This window comes from Dromaius novaehollandiae, chromosome 7, assembly GCF_036370855.1.
Source record: "Dromaius novaehollandiae isolate bDroNov1 chromosome 7, bDroNov1.hap1, whole genome shotgun sequence".
In the NCBI taxonomy this organism is placed as follows: Eukaryota; Metazoa; Chordata; class Aves; order Casuariiformes; family Dromaiidae; genus Dromaius; species Dromaius novaehollandiae.
Window position 1 is genome coordinate 35,471,672 of NC_088104.1, and position 19,915 is coordinate 35,491,586.

Below are 19,915 nucleotides of genomic sequence, written 5' to 3' on the forward strand. Positions count from 1 at the left end.
ATTTCTTATTTACAAATAATGTAACAATCCTTTGAGATTATATCCCATTGTGTTGTTGGGTATAAAGAGAGAGACCCTATTTCAAGCTGTTTTCAATTCAAAAAGTTCAGAACCATACAAGATCAGGAAAACAGAGAGAGCACATTAACTTCAGATATGAACCTTGATTTTGCAAGACCTTCAGAGCACATATCTCACTTGCTAAATTTGGTCATCTTGCTGAATTAATACCTAAAACAAATCTCTTTCAAGTTAACTGCAGAAGAGATTTCTCAATTGTATATTTAGGGTTTTTTTCTTTTACTTCACAACTGAAAAACAAACATCTCACCTAGCTACTGACTGAAATCTTAAAACTTTCTGTTCTGAGTAATATAAAATCCAAAAATGAGCAAGTATATATGCATCTAAAAATGTATTATTTTGGAATCCTTGGAATCTGAAAGGCCACAACAGATAAAAAACCTGAAAAAGCCAATGCATAAAAAGTTCGGTTCTTTATGATCAGTTTTATCACACAATTCCTACTTTTCCCAAAGGTGGGTATTATCACATATGCACATTCCCTGAAGGCAGACAAAAAGCTTTTGACACAGGGAACAGAGATCTTTAAATTATGATGACTAAAAGGAAGGGGATGACATCTTCCTCTGCGGGTGTTTCTCTAACATTCTACACCAATAATGTGCAACCATATTCTACATCAGCTATTCAAGATCAAATTCTGTACAACAATAGATCAAGAAAGCAAGATGACTTCAGACACAACCAGTCCTTAATACACATTATCAGTGATGACCTCAAAGGAAAATATTTTTAAAGACTGTCTATCTTTAGTCAAATTTAGATCTATGCTTTAGCAAAGCAAATCCATTGACCTCAGTGGAGTTTACCTTTTTATGCTGGGACTAAGTTTTGTGCAGTTTCTATTCATGTAGTAAATGTATTCATGATTGTATATTTAAAAAATAAGCCCTTAATATACTCCAACATTGATTATTTGTAGATATCACTCATTCACATCAATTATCTTGTAATATTGAAATATTAAAAAACATTAAAATAATTTTATATTACGGTACCAGGTAGCACAATGTAACTTTAATAGAATAAAAATTGTCTGTTTCACATTAAAACTAAAATTTTACTAAAGATATGCATCTGAAAACCATATGTAATTCATTCACTATAAATTTCTACTTGTTTAACTTCCAGTTGTTGCTATTTTCTTCCTCCTTTTATTTAAAAGCACTTCAGCACTAGTTTAGCTTATCCGGGTGGCTTCAAGAAACCATCCTTAGTGTTTATCAACACTCGTACAAACATTCTAACAAAAAGACAAAGAAAATCAGAAGGAGGAAACCACATTGCTCAAGAATCGCCACTTTACCTCAATGACTGTCCATTGTTCGACAACTATCGCGTCATTTCCTTTCCGGTTAGAACCTGGAACTCCCGAACCTTCTTCTTCATAGATAAATAACCCTTCTAAAGATTTGGGCAAGTAGTCCCCTGTGAAAATAAGGATGAACGTAAGCTGAAATACAAAGTCTTAGGTCCCTGTCTTACAGTGATTTATGCATGGGCTTACATCTTCTCATTGAAAAGTCCTCTAAACTAAAATAACCTGAGACATCAAGTCACTCCAGTTCATAGTGCCTTTATTTCTGCATCTAGTTACAACTTCACAAACTATGTAGGTCACTTTATTATTCCAAATCCATTTTTCTTCCTAAAGGAATTGACCTATGAACTCAATACAGGTTTCGTTTGCTCAAAAGCACTAGCCACTTCCATGGTTGAGTCTGAATTCAGGTTTCCTATAATCAACATATCCCCTGCAGCACACAAAAGCTCTTTACTCAGCTTCAACATCGTATGCCTGACAATAAATGTGGCTTCTGGTGTGGTGGGAGAGAGCTGCAAGATAAATGAAGCATGAAGTGCAAAGCCTAGCTGCAGTTACTTAAATAAATACGTAAGTGACCACAGGAAGAGCCTGAAACAGAGGTAATTGTAGGAAGATTCCTGATGGGAAGGAAGTTTCAGAGCACACCTCCCTGACTTACTTCTTGTCAAAGTCTGACAATATCCAGTTGGCCCAAACTAAAGCTGTGCATCACATGCTTGTTCATTTTCTGGTTTTGCATCTCCTAAGAGCCACCTGGAAGCCTTTTGTGCAGTTGTACCTCAAGAGCTGACTATCTTAAAAACTAGAAAGAAAAAATTAAATGAAATTTAAACAGAAAAACTAAGTAATCCTCAGAATATCAGATTTACATCTTCTTTAATATGCCACAAATGTAAAGAGAAGACTGTTTTTGCCACAGCTTCAGGTGAAGCGGGTAAAGTTAAAAAAAGCAAATGAACAAAACCTTTGGAGCACCACTGGCCCGGTGTAAGAATTTGACCAGGTAGGCATAGAGGCTCCCTAAATAAACCAGGAGTTCCAGTTTTTTGAACATCTGTTTGCTAATATGAAATACCGAGCATTTATTTATGTTATTTTTCACATTCATTCGTATTATTTTTACTGTATTACATAAAGCAAATGTATGTACTTTGAGTTATGATTATTTAAATACTTACATGGGTATATGCCTCTTCTGCATATTTACAGAGATGCTGGGCATGTTATTTCATTTTTAGAATACACACAAATATAACCTGATTGTCTATGGAGCTGAATATACGGCTTCAGGTACAAAACACATGAACACCTGTGCACACTTCCTAAAAATTTAAGAATACTTAATGTTACAAATTCATGGACTTCAAACTTTCTTCAGTGTGCAGGCAGACACTTAAAATGGGCAGTCAACCTATAAAAGGTTAGAATATTTCTTTTCCATCATTCAAACGTGATTGAATAACTCTACATTACTGAAAAAGGGCACCTCCACTAAGTGGTATTTTGAGAAAAATTGGTTGTTCATAGAGTATATCATGTCAAAATTGCCTCTCTTGAAAGAAAATTCCTGAAATTACATGTGCAATTAACTTCTTCACCTGTCCATTCTGTTGAGGACAATGATTTACCCTTGTTAACATTAACACTCCAACCAAGAAAAATGTGCTGCACTTCTATAGCTGCTTGAGCTGAATTAATTATCTTTATTTATATTAAAGCAATAGCTAAAATTTGCTAGTTTCACTAAAATGTACAGAAGGACAACTGCTGCTCAAGACAGTTCACAATGTAAAAGAAAACAAACAAAACTGAGGTGATGCTTGGAAATGCATGAACGCACACAAGAAGTATAATTATGGTAATGAATGCAAATCTTTAAATACTTTTTCTCCCCCCAAAACATTTTAGGTGTCCCTCTATCGGATGGCAAATTTTAGCTGGCTGTAAAACTTCTCCATGTTCATCTCGTGAACAAACGTTTTAGTTTAAGAAGAACCCAGCAGCTAAATTAATTTCTTACTGAGGCTATGGACACTTGATCAGCTGCAGAATTCCATTCACACATGGGGCTGTGCCTTCAAATATATCTATTTTAATCCCGCAATATCATGCCCACGACTCTGAAATACATGCCTGTCAAGTGGGGCAGAACCAGAAGCACCAACTGCTGGGAGAAGGCAGCACAAAATCCCTAATAAAGCATGCCCTGGGTAATAAAGATGGGATAGTTCCTCATACAGAAAAGAGCAGACAGCTCCAGGGAACAGCAAGATTGCAAAACTGTTGCTGGACAACAGCTGCAGAGATTAATTTCAACAGCTGCTGAAAACACTCCTCAGTGAATTGTAAGATATCTCCAGAGAGTTATTTTCTAGCTCTAAAAAAGCTGTATTGAAAACTAAGGGTCTGATTTCTCACTTCTCCTCCCCCAAAGGAATCTTTCTTCTCCTACCGACTCCAATAGATAGGAATTAAAATTTCAGAGTGAACAAGATGGCCAATACAAACTGTACCATTAGACTGTTTACACGCACAAAATACGCAATTTCAGAGGAAACAGCTGACATACCCAATCTGATGTAAATATAGTGATGCTGATGCACTTAAGAGTTTCTCCATGGATTCTGACAATTACTAAATTACTTTGCCACAGAGTTACAGAAATGTAATGATTCTTACTATTTTTAAGGTTTGATTTTTAAAGAAGCCACATTATTTAACTTCTGAATATTTTTTTATATTTAAAACATTTTTCTTTAATTTTAAATCCTTCATGAACCCAAGCCTTGCAGAGGGTACACAGAATACAAATTACTATTTTTAGTCAGAACATGGAAGAAAAGCCATATTTAATAAAGCACATCTTAATTAGAAGTTGATTGATGAGTATGAAGGAATGCAGAGCATAAAGATAATACTATAAAAAGACGGAAAAGAGCCTTCACAATTATGCCATCTAAAGTACATCACAAATACTTGATTTTTACTGCTTTTAAAATAGTGTGTATGATTAACTACTAACTCTAGTATCCTTTTGTTTCCAAATCAGAAAGCCAGATCTCTCCTTCTAGCACATGTATCTACTGGAAGAGTTTGTCCTGGAGCGATTAGGACCACAAAGGGAGATAAGCTGCAAAAGCACCAGAAGAGTCCTTTGCCTTTCTCTTGAGTGTAAACTTTGAGGCAACTATGTTGAGCAACTAAATACATTTTATTAGTAAACATAAAAATATACAAAGAACAACAGTATTTCTAGCTTCATTGTATAATTCATGTTATAACAACAACACAACAAGCAGATGTAAAATGACTCATGAAAGCCACTTTAATACATTTTTATTAAGTAAATTAATACACTTGTTAATCAGTCTGATTCTTGCATAAGTTGTTTGTTAAGGTCTGTGAAACTTCTGCAACAAACTTTTAACAAAAGAGTTTTTCTCCGCTGCAGCTTTGTATTTGATTTATTTAAACCAAACTGCCATAAGCAGTTCTAAAGGAATGTCACAAGGAAATTTGAAAAGCCACAAGAAAATCCAGTGCTGTGAAGCTCTGTCATCATAGCGATTTGAGTGAGCGTTAAAAAAGCAGGCAGATTCCTGCAGAAGTGCCCAAGAAACAGGAGAGACCATGCGAGATCCTTCTCCCAGCTACCTGAAAAGACCTTCAAGGATCTACCTGCAGCTGGGGTCAAGAACAGAAGTAGACTTCTCTACTCAATGCACATGTTCAAATCTGGCCAGAACGACCTATAGAAGGATGCTGCATCTAAACCTTTAGAATCAATAGTAGACTTTTTAAAGCAATTTGGGGTTTTGGAAAGAATTCTTAAGCCCAACGAAGGGCTGAAGAAAGCAGGAAGCATGTGGAAAGGCTTACTTCGACTTAAGAAAGCACACCAAAAACTGAAGTTACTTTTTTGTCTCATTAGAAATATTCAATGAAGTGCAAGACTGTGTCTTGAGTGAGTAGCAGCACAGTATGAACATCAGGGAAACATGTATCTAAATATTTTTGTTCCAGTATCTTTTCCTTTTAAATAAAGGAAACAAGCAGAAGACCACCAGCATAAAAGGTTTACTGCATTATAATGCTACGCTGCTTTTTTGTTTCGAAAATCCTGAATTTGATAAAAAGCAGTAGAAATTTCAATTCAAAGCTATAGCTATCCAGAAAACACTTTATTTCCTTATCAGGTATCAGATTCTACAAATCCACGATGACTACCTGAGCACGCTTACATTTTGCTCTTCCATCTTAAAAGCAAAATATAACATAATTTCTTCTGCAAAATAAGTAGATCTATACAAATAAATACAAGCCTCAAGATATTCAGAAGTAATACTTACCTTTAGAAGTTTCCCAGTGCACAAAAGAATCAATTAAGGACAATCCTTGTTTATAATAAAACGTGGTTAGTTCTAACCAGTCTGCTTCTAGTGTACTGACAACTGGCCCCTTTCTTGTTACTTTCATAGACAAAATGCCCTCGTGATAGGTCCAGCAGGTAGAATCATCATCGAAAACATTGAAGACTGTATACAGCTTATCTAAGAGAAAAAAAGAACCAAAAAGGTCAAGAAAAATGAAGTTGCAGAAGACAGCGTTCAAAAATAAAAATATTTTGTCTTTTTGTTATTCCCTACTTCAACCTAGTATCCTATGTAACAGTTCCAAGAATTATTCCATGGTATAACTTTACTGTTGGTTTGAGTCCTTAACCCACTCAAGAAGGCGGGAAGGGGAAAATGCTCAGGAATTTAAGAAAAATTTGAATGTGTTGCTGTCGGGTTGTCACTGGATCTTTAGGGAGGTGGGGTTATGTAGTGGAAGTACAGCAGATGCAAGAGAAAACTCAATGAAAACAGACTTCACTTCTGCTACTCATGGAACTCTGGACTACAAATATACAAAACTAATGGAAAATAAAAGACAATTTTCTAAATTTTTCGACATTATGAATGCTTTATATAGCAACAATTTGTACCCATCTTCTTCTGAAGATGACCTAACTACCAGTATAACTAGCTGCCTACCGGGGTTTTCCACACAGTCACTGATGAGCATGCGCGTGTGCATGCTCATGTGGAAAATAAACAACAGAACCTGTACATCTTCCAATGCTTTTTATATCTAGGCATTAATACAGTTCTGTTAAAAAACAGAGTCGTAAACAAACTTTTATCAAAAGAATTAAATTTCACAAATCCCACAGTATTTTTAAAAAAAACTTGATAAAGTTTTAGCTAAATATACAGATTCTAAAAAAAGAACATTATATAAATACACTCATATATATGTACGCTGCTGTTGTGGGGAAATAAGACAATGCAACCATAATAAAAAGGCCCTGAGATTATGTCTAATATTTCAATTTCTGAGCAGCCTAAATCAGCACAAAGGTCTAGAAAGAAGAAGCACGCATACGGCCAAAATAGAGGAACTTGGCTGAGATGAGCCCAGCTGGGAGGCTAGTCCTTCTAGGCTCCACAAACAGGAGGAGATGTCCAAAGGGTAACTGCCACTGCAAGCAGCGTGAGCTGACCTCTGGAGTACCTCTGCTTGTTCCGGCTGGCCTGGGGTGATGACACCACGGCAAGTGACACCAGGTGTCACATTAAATTCAGGACAAAATTTTGAGCTCTACCAGCAAGAGCTGCCTTTCCTTTCTTAATACAGTTTGATTGTGTCACCTCCACAGACGGTTCTATTAGCATGAGCGTGTTTATCCTGATACAGTTAATTTCCCTTCCCATATACCCCAGTGAGCCCGCTTCCGTAAGCGCATGTACAAAGCAGTGAGAGGATACAACCCTAGCACCGCACCACGGGTACAGTGCAAGCGGTAGCGTAGCCAAGTCTGTAGAAAAGGCCAGTATCACCTGTGCACACACTGCTGATGTTCTCAGATAATACTTATACATTTGCTCTTCAGAAAAAGTTTAGAGTTTCCCAGTATAACTATTTGATTGGTTGTATTTATCAGAAATTTGCCTCCACTAGCAGTATTTTTTAATGTATAACTAAATAATCAAAACTCACAGGTTATCACACCTGAAGTCTGGCATTCAGACGCACAATTTTCCTACCTTTTGAGTGCAGACGGAGACAAACGTGGCATACTGAAGTGGCAGGACATACCTGCTTGCATATCACTGTTTCTTTAAAAATTCACATCAGCATTTTTTTTAAATGATGGTTGCACATAATATTTAGGAGGCAAAGGGGGTAAATTTTTGTCTTATAAACTCCATTAACTTTCCTGAGCACTTGACTAGCAGCAGAGAAGACAGACACATTCCTGCCAAAGCTTTCTGCAGGATTTCCTGACAGCTCTGCACCTGGGGAAGGCAGGGGTTGCCAGTCCACCCGGCTGCACCGACGGGCCGGAACAAAGCTCTGCTCAGGATCTGCGCAGAGCTTCAGAATCAAACGTTTTCTGCTTTTTAATTACAACATTTATATCCTGCTATATATAACAAACCTACTATTTCAAGCTGTAAGGAAAGAGTTAAGCTTTAACAGATCATGCTATAAAGGCTCAGCATGTTGTAGGAGAACTGCTTTAATTCAAGTGTTAGAAATAAGAGGGACATTGATTATCTCAGTGCTTAGAGCCATTATCCTGGCAGCCTACAGACTAGAGAGGGTGCTTAACTCTTAACAGGAAAGTGAAAAGGTTACTTTTGAGAGCAATTAAACCACATATGGCACACCAGCGGAAGAACCTATTCTGTCAAAATGTAATCTTAACCTCCTCCCCCCCAGTCAGGAAAGAAAGTCACTTCAGGGGGGAAAGGAAAAAAAAATGCACATAGGAAATTTAGGATTTAAATAAAATAATCCAAGGGCTTGCTCTCTTTCCCAGGAAAGGGCTTATCTTCATGAGGGAAACTCTAACAAACTTGGGAGTAAAATCCCAGTACAGACCAGAAAGTTTGTTGATTCAGTGTCAATTATGAGATCAAGGTAAACTCTAGTCCCTCCTCTAATCTTTCCCTCCACTTATGTAGAAATATCATGCTGCCTTGTTTTTGGTACAATGCTATTTTGCATTAGTTCTCATGCATTAGATTACTTAAATCAAGTATTCACCTTTTTCCTAGCAAAAGAACTTTTATTAAGTAAACCTTGCTGCTTTAGTGTCAGATGATGTTGTTTTAGACATCTTGCCCAGACTACACAATGTAGTTTATATATTCTTCTACAACCAGGTTTTCTACCAGCTTTTTTTTCTTAAACACCTTTTTAATGCTTAATATTCTCTAATGCAAATTCATTTTGTAACAACTATCCTCTCCGATTCCACGATCTACACATTAGTTTAAATGATGTCTTTCAGGATGCTTCTTGAGGGCCTGTTAGCCAGAACTCCATGAGGAACGCGGTTGTTTGCTGTACCTTATGTGAGTTGGGGAGACGCATGAAGCAGCCCTGAACCTAAGGGGATCCCTTTGCTGTGAGTCCTAAAACAGGCAAGAGAACTGTAATCATCATAGCATCATCTTGGACATACATTACGAGTTTATGGCTGAATATTAAGAGTAGGTAAAAACTAACGTATATGGGGAAAAAAGTTTTAAAACAGTCACATCCTTCCAAGATGAAACATTTTTCCAGCCACATATCTGTCATTCACATATCAAGCAAAAAAGCTGTTTGCGCCATATTTAAAATCAAAATTATATATATAAAATATATATTTTACAAACAACAATTTTAAGAGTACATTTAAAATTGTCTGTATGAAAACTGAAGTATCATTTTTACATATTACCACAGTGCAGATATACATAGTGCAGAACGTAAATATTTCTTCTGGTTCCTTGTTGGAAATGTTTTTAGAATTAAGTGTGCATTTAAGTAAGTAGTGTCCTCCAAAGCCAGTATTTGATAAAATATGCTGTTCTATTGCTTTTACCAACACCTTTTCTTTAAACAAAAAAAAGGTAACTCGATAAAATCGCTTATTTCTGCAATAAATAAATAGCATTTCTTACCATCTCCTTTTCGTGGTTTAACAGGGCTGCCCTCTTTTCCAAAACGGACATCTGCATCCTGTGACAGTCGGCTTTCTGCTTGCATTTCCTCCTCTATCCCACTCTCAGACGACTGACCACTCAGTGTCCCCTCATTCCAGTTCTTATAGTTTTCATCAGAATTTTTTCTTCTGTGTTCCCTGTTTCTTCTGCCTAGCGTTGATTCCAACTCTGCATTTCCATCTGGGTTTGTTCCATTACAGGCTTTAGGTTGAGGAAAATGTTGCGTTATAAATCCCACAAACTTCTTTCCTCTTTTAGCAGCTTCATTAACCTGCATTTACAGCAGAAAGTTAACTGGAAAGCGATTTTAAGACAGTGGATAACTTTTTTTTTGTTTGTTTTTTTTAACATCTATATACGTTTTGAATTAAATTGCTGACTTTCAAGGAAATATAAAGGATGCAATCTTTTCTGCTATAGTAAGGTAGTTTGTCTTTGTAGGCTGCCCACTTTTTAAAGCAAATAGACGCCTTCCAGAGTGCCTCTGCGCTCAGGCCAAGAAAGGTGGCAAGTACTGATACTAACTTAAGTGTATACAAAAACCTTCATTTAGAACAAAACCAAAGTATTTTACTTGTTGTGTCCCACTGATAAGCAGTTTACTGATGCAGTAAATAGTATTGTTCCTCTAAACATATGTGATACTAATTGTACTAAAATTACTAACCACTAATACTACAGAAATACCTGTTATTTGTCTTGAGATTTATCATCCCCTGGTTCCCTTTTGGGCTACTCAGCTTCACTATTACTGTCTAACGTCCCGCTCCTCCCTGCCACTGTAAGGCTAGAAGCAGATTAAAATCGCCTTTACTCTTTTCCAGCCAATGGTGTTTCTCTTCCTCCCTGCTGAAGGGCTGAAATGCAACTGCAGAGTATGCACCAGCTGTGGGCTGCTCTTGGAATGAGGGTTTCTTTTGCTGGGGTAAGGAGTGCTGTAACCTAGAAAGGTGACCCCGCTGACAGCTTGTGCTGCCGGATCCACTGAGCAATGAAGTCTTCTCAGGGAGACGCAGAAACCCCAACCCAGAAAAAAGAAGTTAGTGGAGAGAGGGAAGTATCTCTACCCCACTTAACCCATATGAACTACTTAGTTGATAGATATGGTAACACTTGAATAACTGATGGTACTACCACGCTTTTCTAGTATCATGAAAGACTGAAGTGTTATTGTTTATCACCATTAGCTATGCACAGGAATGATTTTACAATTGGCCAAAATTCAGCCACCATTGTGACTGCATAGAACGGCTGTTCTTCTAAGACAACCAAAAAAAATTGTAAGCATGACAAGCAACATGTAGAAAAAGAGGCAATATGATGATTTTTTTTCTTTCAAGTGTCAAAGTCTTGTGGAGGTCTCAGGAGGTCTTACAAAAAAAGTAAGTTTACACTGGATCACTGGCTCAGTCTTTTTAAAACATTGGGAGCATTTTAAACTCAAATTATTTTCACGTAATTCTTACATTCCAGATTTCCTTGGAAGACTGAATCACTGCTAATTTCAACCACATTTTCCTATTAATGTTTGTCTGGTCCCACTACATAGGCAACCTGGCAATACACATATGGTATAAATGTGTATTGGAGTCCGATTTTAAATTTGAAACACCTGAAACACAATAATTTCCAAACAAGCCATTTAGAAACTTTAAGCATCTCTTTGATAATTTCAAAGATCATTAAATATTTCTGATACACTTTTTCCTCTACTCCTTTCCTTAGTAACTCATGTAAAAGATATCACTAACTCTTGTGATAACAATAATTTCCTGTTTCGGCAAGTCTTCAATTTTACAGAGAAAGTGAAACACAAAAAGAACCAGAACTACAGCTTGCATTGTAGGGTAAGTTTAGTTTTCTTTAACTATACAGTTTTTTCAAAAGAAGTGTGAAGTACTACAATTACTGTGTATTTTGTATTTGTGTTATAATTTAAACAATGAAAAAACCCTACTTTCTTAGAAATTACATCCATTATGAATACCTTAACACAGAACAATATAAAACTTCAAAATTTTTAAAATATTAATTCCAGAAAAAGCTATTATGCAAGCATTTTTTTGAAGATTGATTCAAAGTTTAGGCCTGATTCTACTTCCAGTAGCATAAATGGCCAGTCCACCAAAACTTTACAGAACTCAGGACTAAGTCCTAAATTAGAAAAAGCAACTAAAGAAGAAAAATACTTCTTTTTACATCAGTAAAAGCCTTGGTAGATTATGTAAAGCAAAAATAAGGTTTAAACGCAAAACTAGAAACCCCCTCCCCATACACAAGCCCCCCAACCATTAAATATAAATTACATCTATGTTAGAAATAAAAGTCCTGAGAGAAGTTTGGAAGAAAAAACAAAACAAAACAAACAACTCCAATACCTTTTCTAGCAGTTCTTTCACTGCCTCATTTGTCAGTGTTTCATACATTAAAGGACATTCCTCAATCACCAGCCTGGGGTGCCTTTGTCCTCTGGGTGCTGCGTGCTTCTGGCTAGAACACAGAAAGAAAGCAGTCTTTGTCGGCAGTTTGCTGCTAACTTGTGCAAATGCTTGCATGCAGAATTCTTTCCTTTTCTTTTGGAAAAAAGATTATGAATGAAATCTGGCAATACTTTTTCATACTTCTGCTTAAAACTCAGTGAGCATTTTTTGGTGTTTTGTCTAGTTTCTTACACGAAGCAGTGGTACTGTGTATTACAGTGTCAGGGTGAGAATATAAATATTTAACATAAATTTCACTTGAAGGCTGCTCATGACCATTTGCTGGAAACTGAACTTAACTGGAAAAAAAAAAACAAAAAAAACCCCCTGCTTTCATAGCAAATGAATAATTAAAAAAAAATCTACCTCTAATAATGGAAAAAATACAGATGTGAGCTATAAATGTAGCAAGTACAAAACAGAGAATGAGTTTTGTAGGAAAAAAAGCACTAAGAAAAGAAATGGTGCTTTCACAAGTGTTAACAGGCTGTTGTTTAGTTTTGAAATTTGAGCAGAGTCACAGCTATTTTATGAAATAACAGTGTAGGCAAATACTAGAAATACAATGCAATAATAATCACTTTTGGTGAGGTAATGTTTGAATCACTCATAGGTTTCAAAATCCTAAATGTTTTAACTCCCAGTTAACGTTCAAGAATATTATGAATCTTTTTGTCTGAAACCAGTAACGCTGTTACCTGGACAACAACGTTTGGTGTACATCTACAATAGAATGGCATTTTCTTCAGTGTTTTTTCTCACAAGCTTTTGCCTTAGAATGAAACATCAATGAAAGATGTTAAAGGTTACTTTCCAAAAGCAGCTGGAGAACTCTGAGGTACATTTGTCTACAGGAAAACCATCATAGATACTTATGGCATCTGCACTGGAAACTGGGAACTTGTACGCAGCCGTTTCATTTGGAGGCTGCAGGTTCTTGTCCTTCTCTTACTCAGGGGCATAAAGGTTCAAACCACAACTTCGTAAGGATACCACAGCTACAGGAATAAACTGAGTTGTGGAAGCTGTGCGTTGCAATGTCAGCTCAAGAACAACATTCTGCCTTGCTCTTTAGAGCATTTGTCCACATGAACAACATCCACCTGGTCTGCAGATAAATTTTGTGAAAGTAAGTTGTATGAGCCCTCATTAACAAATGACATCAAATGCCACGGACAATGTTTATTTAAGCAAGGCATCTGATTAAGAAACTCTCTCAAGTGAACTGTGTTTTATAGAAGTATTAGCAGAGCTGCATGGGGCACCGTCAGATTCATGTCCTTCTAGCCTTCCACAAGAAACTGAGAGAGCCTTTGTGTACTGCACTAGGACTGAGGAAGGAAGGGGAAGCATCAGAGATCTGAATAAAGTAAGAAATCCACTTTTCTAGCTATTCAAATCAAGAACAAAAGATTCTTTTCTTTGCATTGAAGGGAACTAATAGTAATATTTCTTTGTAAATTTTCTGAATGATCACATGGTGATTTTAATGCTGTGACCACAACAGCAATAAACAAGATTTCGGAGCAGGAATATAAAAGCTCCTGACTTTCCCTCAGTGACAAAAGTAATTTTTTATATTCCCTCAGTGTTGAAAATAATTTTTTATATGCATATTCCCCACAAAAATCACAGAATGATTATTTGTTTCTTGATAAGAATGAAGAAGAAACTTTATCTCAGCCAAGCTGAAAGTACTTCATGCTTTGCGGTGATTTTCAGGGAGTGATACTCTTACGGGAAAAGCTAAAGACAAAAGTTTTGAAAAAGAAAAACAAAAGAAGAGATGCGAGGGAATTAAAAGAAGCTTATTACTCTTCTAGTTTTTTGTTTGCTGTACGTTCTAAGACATAAGATACCTTATTATAAAAATGTACTAAAAAAAGGTAAATTGTAATAATTATCTTCCCACAAATGTGTTTTAAAATTCTACTGCAAGTATGATAAATGACGTTGGATTTGTTTTGGCCACTTACTAAGGCAAACTAAGTGTTACCCTATTAAATGTTCAGGGTTAATAAACTAAAAAATGCTACCAAGTTGCTCACCATTCTAGACAAGGAACAGCTATTTAATTGATTTTTTGAGGTGCTTATTTCAAGTTAATAATATCATGCATGTGAGCAACAAACTTAGAAATGGCTTCAGTAAGTAATGAACCAATGTATTCCAAATTATTTCTCTGTTACCTTGATTTTAATCGTGAAAGTACCACTCGATACATATGACTTGCAGGGAAATGCCTTCTACGTCCAATTGGCAGTATAATAGGATGAACAGCTCCTACGACATATCCTATGTTGTAATATTCTTCCACCTTTGAAGCTATATCCAGTACAGAACTGATCTTGATAACTTCTGGATTTGAGGAAGCTAAAAGCATTGAAAGCACAGAACAGATGCACATTAGGCATTACAGAGATACATACACCTTTCCGTGAGTTCCTCTTACATAAGCACACAAAATTTATCCCAAGCATTTAGTGAAAAGCTACACTCCCTCTTCGTACACGAAAGAGTAGATTCACAGCTAAGTATTCAACTAGTTGAAGTACGTATTTTTACAAACAGAGAGATCGTACTAACTTATAATTCATTTGGCAATACTCTCCTGTTGGATCTAGCTTTGTCAAGCTAATATAAGAACTGTATTAACATCTACATTGAAGACTGTTTTGTGTTAAACAGAGCAACATTTTTGTCCAGCCAAAGCCTTAGACACATTGAAGCAGTATTTTCTACCCTTTTCCTAGTCGAGATCCTTTAGAACAAAGTTAAGCCTAGAAACAACTGGATGGTTTTTCTTAAATACTTGTTTTGGAACCCTTAAAAGTGATCTGTGGATCATATGTTGAAAACCATAGTTTAAAAAGGAATTAGAATTATGTTAAAAGTAAATTTTGCAATAAGCTATGTGGCGTTACTAACTTCTAAGCACGATTCCTCTGAGTATCAGCACAGATTTCTGATCAATAGATACCAGCTAGGTACTACATCTGAGTTGGCAAAAACTAAAAAAGAAAATCTACCCCCCCTAAAAAAAAAAAAACCCTTAAAAAAAAAAAAAAAGCTTTTTACATAATTTTTTAAATGGTACAATCAACAGCTTCTGCACAGAGAAAACAGGATTCTGTACTGGTAATAGTTTATACTCCACCACAGTAAATCTGACTCAGTATTTCCTGTTCCCCTCAACTCCAACTGGAATTTTAGATCCTCTCAGAACCTCTGCAAAGCAGCTGACCAACACTTGTATACAGACAGTAACTGAAGATTAGTCTTGCCAGCATTTATCTGCCAACATTGAATTTTTCATCCAGCACGGATGTGGACTCTTGTGACAAGAAAGCTTGGCTTGGAATACGATGGTCTCTGTCTGTGACCCTTGCTGTAAGTGATGCAGTACTTTTTTGGATTTTGACAGTTCCCACACTTTGGAAGACTTTCAGTGCATTAAGATAAGGAAAGACATTACTGGTCGTGTACAGCTTCGATCTCTCTAGACTATTTCCTCTCTATAAAAAGGTTTATTGCTGGTAAGTAGCAAACGCTTCCAATTTATGTAAACTCTGCCATTCTCAGACACAGGACTGAGCTGTTGCACTTTCTTGCGCTACCTCACCAGTCACTTTTGGAGGTGTACTGCAAAAGGAATACTTCTGCATACTTCTATAGACCTCCCTTTCAGAATGATTGATGGCATTTGCCCTGGATAATAATGCCTCTATCCCGTAAGTCCTCTCATAGTAAATCCAAAAGACATTAAATATATATTGAAGACATAACTACTCTATGACACATAGAGGCCAGAAAAGCAGGTGCGCATGCAACATGATCATCACTTCACTGACTGCAACTATATTAATAAACAAAATTTCCGTCCTGATGGATTCTCTTGCAACAGGTAACCAAAATAGGTCTACAAATAACAGAACTGCAACTAACTTGCTAGTTGTATAGCTAACTTTAGATGCATGATATTGAAGATGACAACAAAACTGGTATTTTATGCATATTCATATGCTTATTCAGCTAAACAAGAGCTTGTCATTTTAGTGGGCTGAAATGAAAAACACTTGCATCGATATTCCTTCTTTTCCACAACAGGAGAGTTTGGAAAAGGCAGAAGCATTCTGCTTGAGTAGGAAAATTTTCGCTATTCCTCCTTTGTGTTTAAACTGAACTTCAAAAATAGCAGCTGTTTGTATAACTGAGATAGACTCATGATTCAGACTGTAAAACCTAGAGTACTTGAGGAGCACTTACACTTACACTTTGGAGATTCCTCTGTTCCATTCCCTTTGTACCATGCAACTCTTGCAAAGTAAAAGACTGGCTGTACTTTTCTTCCTGGGGATTCTCCTGGTGCAGAACAACCTCCGTGGACTCGAGGCTGATTCTTGCCATAGGGATGGGAGTGTTAAGTTGCTCAAGGACTCCAGCCAGCAGGTTTAGATTACAGCATGGTTGACCTAATCTGTGCCATGGCTTGGAAGAAGACCATGGACTCCTGAAAGTGTCCACAACAGCCCCTTTTTTTGGCTTCACATAGCATAAATCTCATGAAGAGAGAACAAGGCATATTAAATTAAAATATAATGCATTTAGGCTTGCTGTACTTCTATCTTAATGTAGGTATATAGAGGATACTAAGTTAGGGCTTTCTATATTTTACTCGGAACCAAATCCTGAATTTAGGAGTGAAAAGTCACTCTGACAAACACGAGTCCCAGGTGTTGGGAAAGATCTTGCTCTAGAAACCACCAAAGACTGACCTGAAGACCTAACACAATTTCACAGCAGAGAGAAAACTAACTTTGTTCCAAACTGATAAAAAGCTTCATTTAGTCCAAGGATACTGGAGTGGCAACAAATACGTGGGATTGCGTTGGATGGGTTAAGAGACGGCAATGGGAAAAAACAGGCCACTATATTCCCTACAGTACTTTAGCCAAACCTCGCATTTCATAAGCAAACAAAATTCAGAAATGCCTCCAGAAAGACAGCGCACACAAATGTATTTTGTCTGTATTCTCAATCTGAGCTCAGAAAGTAGAGACTTTAAAGGGAAAAAAAAATTTGTAAAGTTAAATATGTACATACAGCTAAAACTATTTTACAAAAAGGTACCTATGTTTACAAACCTAATTGCCTACAGTTAGAAACCTAAAAAAGTTAGGCTACTATCTAAAGCTGAACACTCTGTCAATGTTATTTAGCATTCAGAATTCTATGACAAGTATGTCACTGAAGCTAAGCAGCTCTGAATATGAGAGAATATGAATGAGACTAAACAAAAAAACTCACTTTAACTGCAGTAATATGATATGTTATTAAATAATACAAAGACACATCTTGATTTGCACTTGTTTGATGTTCATTTTGCTTGAAAGTGACAATCTTCTTTATAACAAATCCTTTCCATGATACTTCCTAGAAACATGTTACTTTAAAATAAAGCAAAACTATCTGGAACACAGACTATTTAAGAACATTAAATGCACTTCAGTTTCAGGAAAATTAAGCTTTATTATCCTTTTTATTATCAGTACATTAGTAGGTAATTAATGTATGCATTAGGCAGCCCAGCTTTACTTCCAGTATATTACTACTACTACTGCTCAACACAAAGAAAGGTTTGTTTCTCCAAACAGATCAATGAGCAACTCATCTTCATATGTACAAATAAACAGAGCTACAAATACTGTTGGATGTCAAGTACCATAACTTACTAGAATGTTTTCTTTCTATTAATAATCTTGCAGTTTTTCAATAAACAGACTGATATATGTGAAGTAAAAATATTACTACAGTCCGGTAATTCAAAAAGAAAACTAAGTTGAGGTCAAGTTTTGTTTTTGAAAAAGTTCCTGAATAAGCTACAACACATACACTAACACTTTTTCCCTTTATCAAATCCTTCTTCCAGCTATTGCATTTACTTGAAATCCTTGCTCTTAAGAATTTCCAGTAGATTTGTTTGTTATAAAACGTGAGTTACTACAAAGTGACTGCAAAACGGGGCTGTCTGTGCTCGGAGGGCAGCCATCTGGGCTTGTTTATGTTTTCAACTTTCTGGAACAGGGAGTTGCTCTGTTAGAGACGGGACTCCCTTTGGAAGGAAGTATCCCACAGAGCACCGTCTGCCTCCAGCTACGCATACAAATTTTATTTCATTTCGGTCGCAATTTCAAAAGACTATTCAGCGACTACAAGTACAGCGTTTGGAAAATACTGTAAGATGAAACTGTAAGATTTGTATTAAAATATCTACCAAAGGACCATGGCAGGGACGGAAAGCTATTCCTGGTATACAGCTATGAAACAGACTTATTTCTGCATAAAGTAACAAGGACAATGACAGCCTGTTTTCAGAAGTTGAACACATTCAAAAAAATAGTTACTCATTGCATTCAGCTACTCTTGCTTAGGCACAGTAAATTTTGTGAACAGTCGCACTGAATTCAGACAACCATTATTCAAAGTGAGTAAGGATGGCAGCATCTGACTCACAGGAAAAACTCTCAAGCAGTTGTTAGCCAGCTTCCTTAACAAGGACAGTGGTGTGATTTGGAGAGATCTGTTGTTAAAAATACTTCAGTAGTTTCCATTGTAATTTTATCTAACTGAAGACCTTTGTCATGATTTGTATTTCAAAATAAAAGTCTTATGTTTTGGCTAGCTTTGATAAAAGTATCTAAGCTTTCTGTACGTCAAACAAGACAGAACTAAGTGAAATACTATCCCTTCTTTTCTCAAAATATTAAAGATAAAACAGAAAAAAATACCTTCTAAAGTAAAATCCAGCAATACATATTCATAAGCAGAATCTGTCTTTGTTTCAACTTGTGGTCTCTTCAATGTAGAAAAAATTTTTCCAGGGCTGCTATCATCTGGGTCTTCCAGCTTTCTCAGTCCGCACCCCATGGTAAGATCTGCAAATGATTAAGTTCAAGGAAAAAGTGTGTGTGGGGGGAGCAAGATCTGTTGCTCTCCGGGGGGGGGGGGGGGGGGGGGAGAAAAAAAGAAAAAAAAAAGTAATGAAATAATTCCCTTTGATTTTGTTTTCTATTAGCCATAAATCCAAATACAGAAAAATTTTGGTTCCCAAGTTAAAAATTGAAAGTACTTTCTATTCATTTCTACATATAAACAGTAAGCCCATAATGACTTCAAGCTACAAACTCGGCAAAAGTCGTCTTGATTTCCCAGCAATGTCAGAGCTGCTACAAACTAGCAGAGATTTTCCATGCCACGTCAATTTACAGCCAGCCCCCTATCAGTGCTCTCTTGCAGAGGACACCAATAGTGCTTTGTTTGTTCTTCCAGACTCACTGCCTAAGGAGGAGAAGGGGGGGGGGGGGGAGAGAAAAAAAAAAAAAACCCAAAAAAGAACTGAAATTGAAAGTTAAGAGAGAAACTTGTCTGTAACTACTTACCTCCAGAAGATCTACTCAAATGCAGTAGCAAGTCAGAGGAGAAAAAGCAAGTTAGTCAGAATGAGAGAATGAGAAAAGAGCCTCAACATGGTTGGAGACGAAAATCATTTCCAGAAAGGAAGTCTGCTTCGAGAGGAAATTGCTTCTGGCATCTCAAAGGGTAGAAAAGTAAATGAAAAGCAGTTTAGTCTCTATTTTAGATTTCAAAGTTTAGTCCTATTTCCTTTCCACAGGAACTTTTTTCCAGAAGACAAAAAAAAAAGAAAAAAGTGTAGTATTTTGTAATAATGTAAAAATATTGTAGTAAAGAGGTATCTTGTCAAGAAAATTATATACAATTACAATAAAAATCTACATTAATAAAACCAACTTAAAATTGTTTTTGATAAACCCTGGAAAGTTATACTAAATGAGTCCTCATTTTAAGTCGGAAAAACTTTTCTTTCAAGTTAACATGAACACAGTTACAAGATTTTCTGCCCCATGGGTGTTAACAGCAGAAGTCCTCTCCTCCCGTCAGGCTGACTTCAGGTAGGACAGCCA

General features: G+C 36.4%; 1 protein-coding gene across 9 annotated transcripts in view; it reads right to left on the minus strand.

The window, feature by feature from the left end:
• Nucleotides 1-19,642, minus strand: part of RFTN2 (raftlin family member 2) — a 34,971-nt gene extending 15,329 nt beyond the window's left edge. For 2 of the 9 annotated variants that reach the window (XM_064515154.1, XM_026103380.2), the window contains exons 1-7: nt 19,373-19,637; nt 18,722-18,868; nt 14,123-14,306; nt 11,832-11,943; nt 9,412-9,724; nt 5,761-5,961; nt 1,391-1,512 (exon numbers count right to left, since the gene is read on the minus strand). In XM_064515154.1, coding sequence (XP_064371224.1) covers nt 1,391-1,512; nt 5,761-5,961; nt 9,412-9,724; nt 11,832-11,943; nt 14,123-14,306; nt 18,722-18,860 — 1,071 coding nt within the window. In that variant the 5' untranslated portion in view covers nt 18,861-18,868; nt 19,373-19,637. Of the gene's footprint in view, nt 1-1,390; nt 1,513-5,760; nt 5,962-9,411; nt 9,725-11,831; nt 11,944-14,122; nt 14,307-16,199; nt 16,395-18,721; nt 18,926-19,118; nt 19,263-19,372 lie in introns of those variants that run through there. The other 7 variants (XM_064515156.1, XM_026103300.2, XM_026103213.2 and 4 more) reach the window with 7 other exon arrangements.
• Nucleotides 19,643-19,915: the final 273 nt, after the last annotated feature.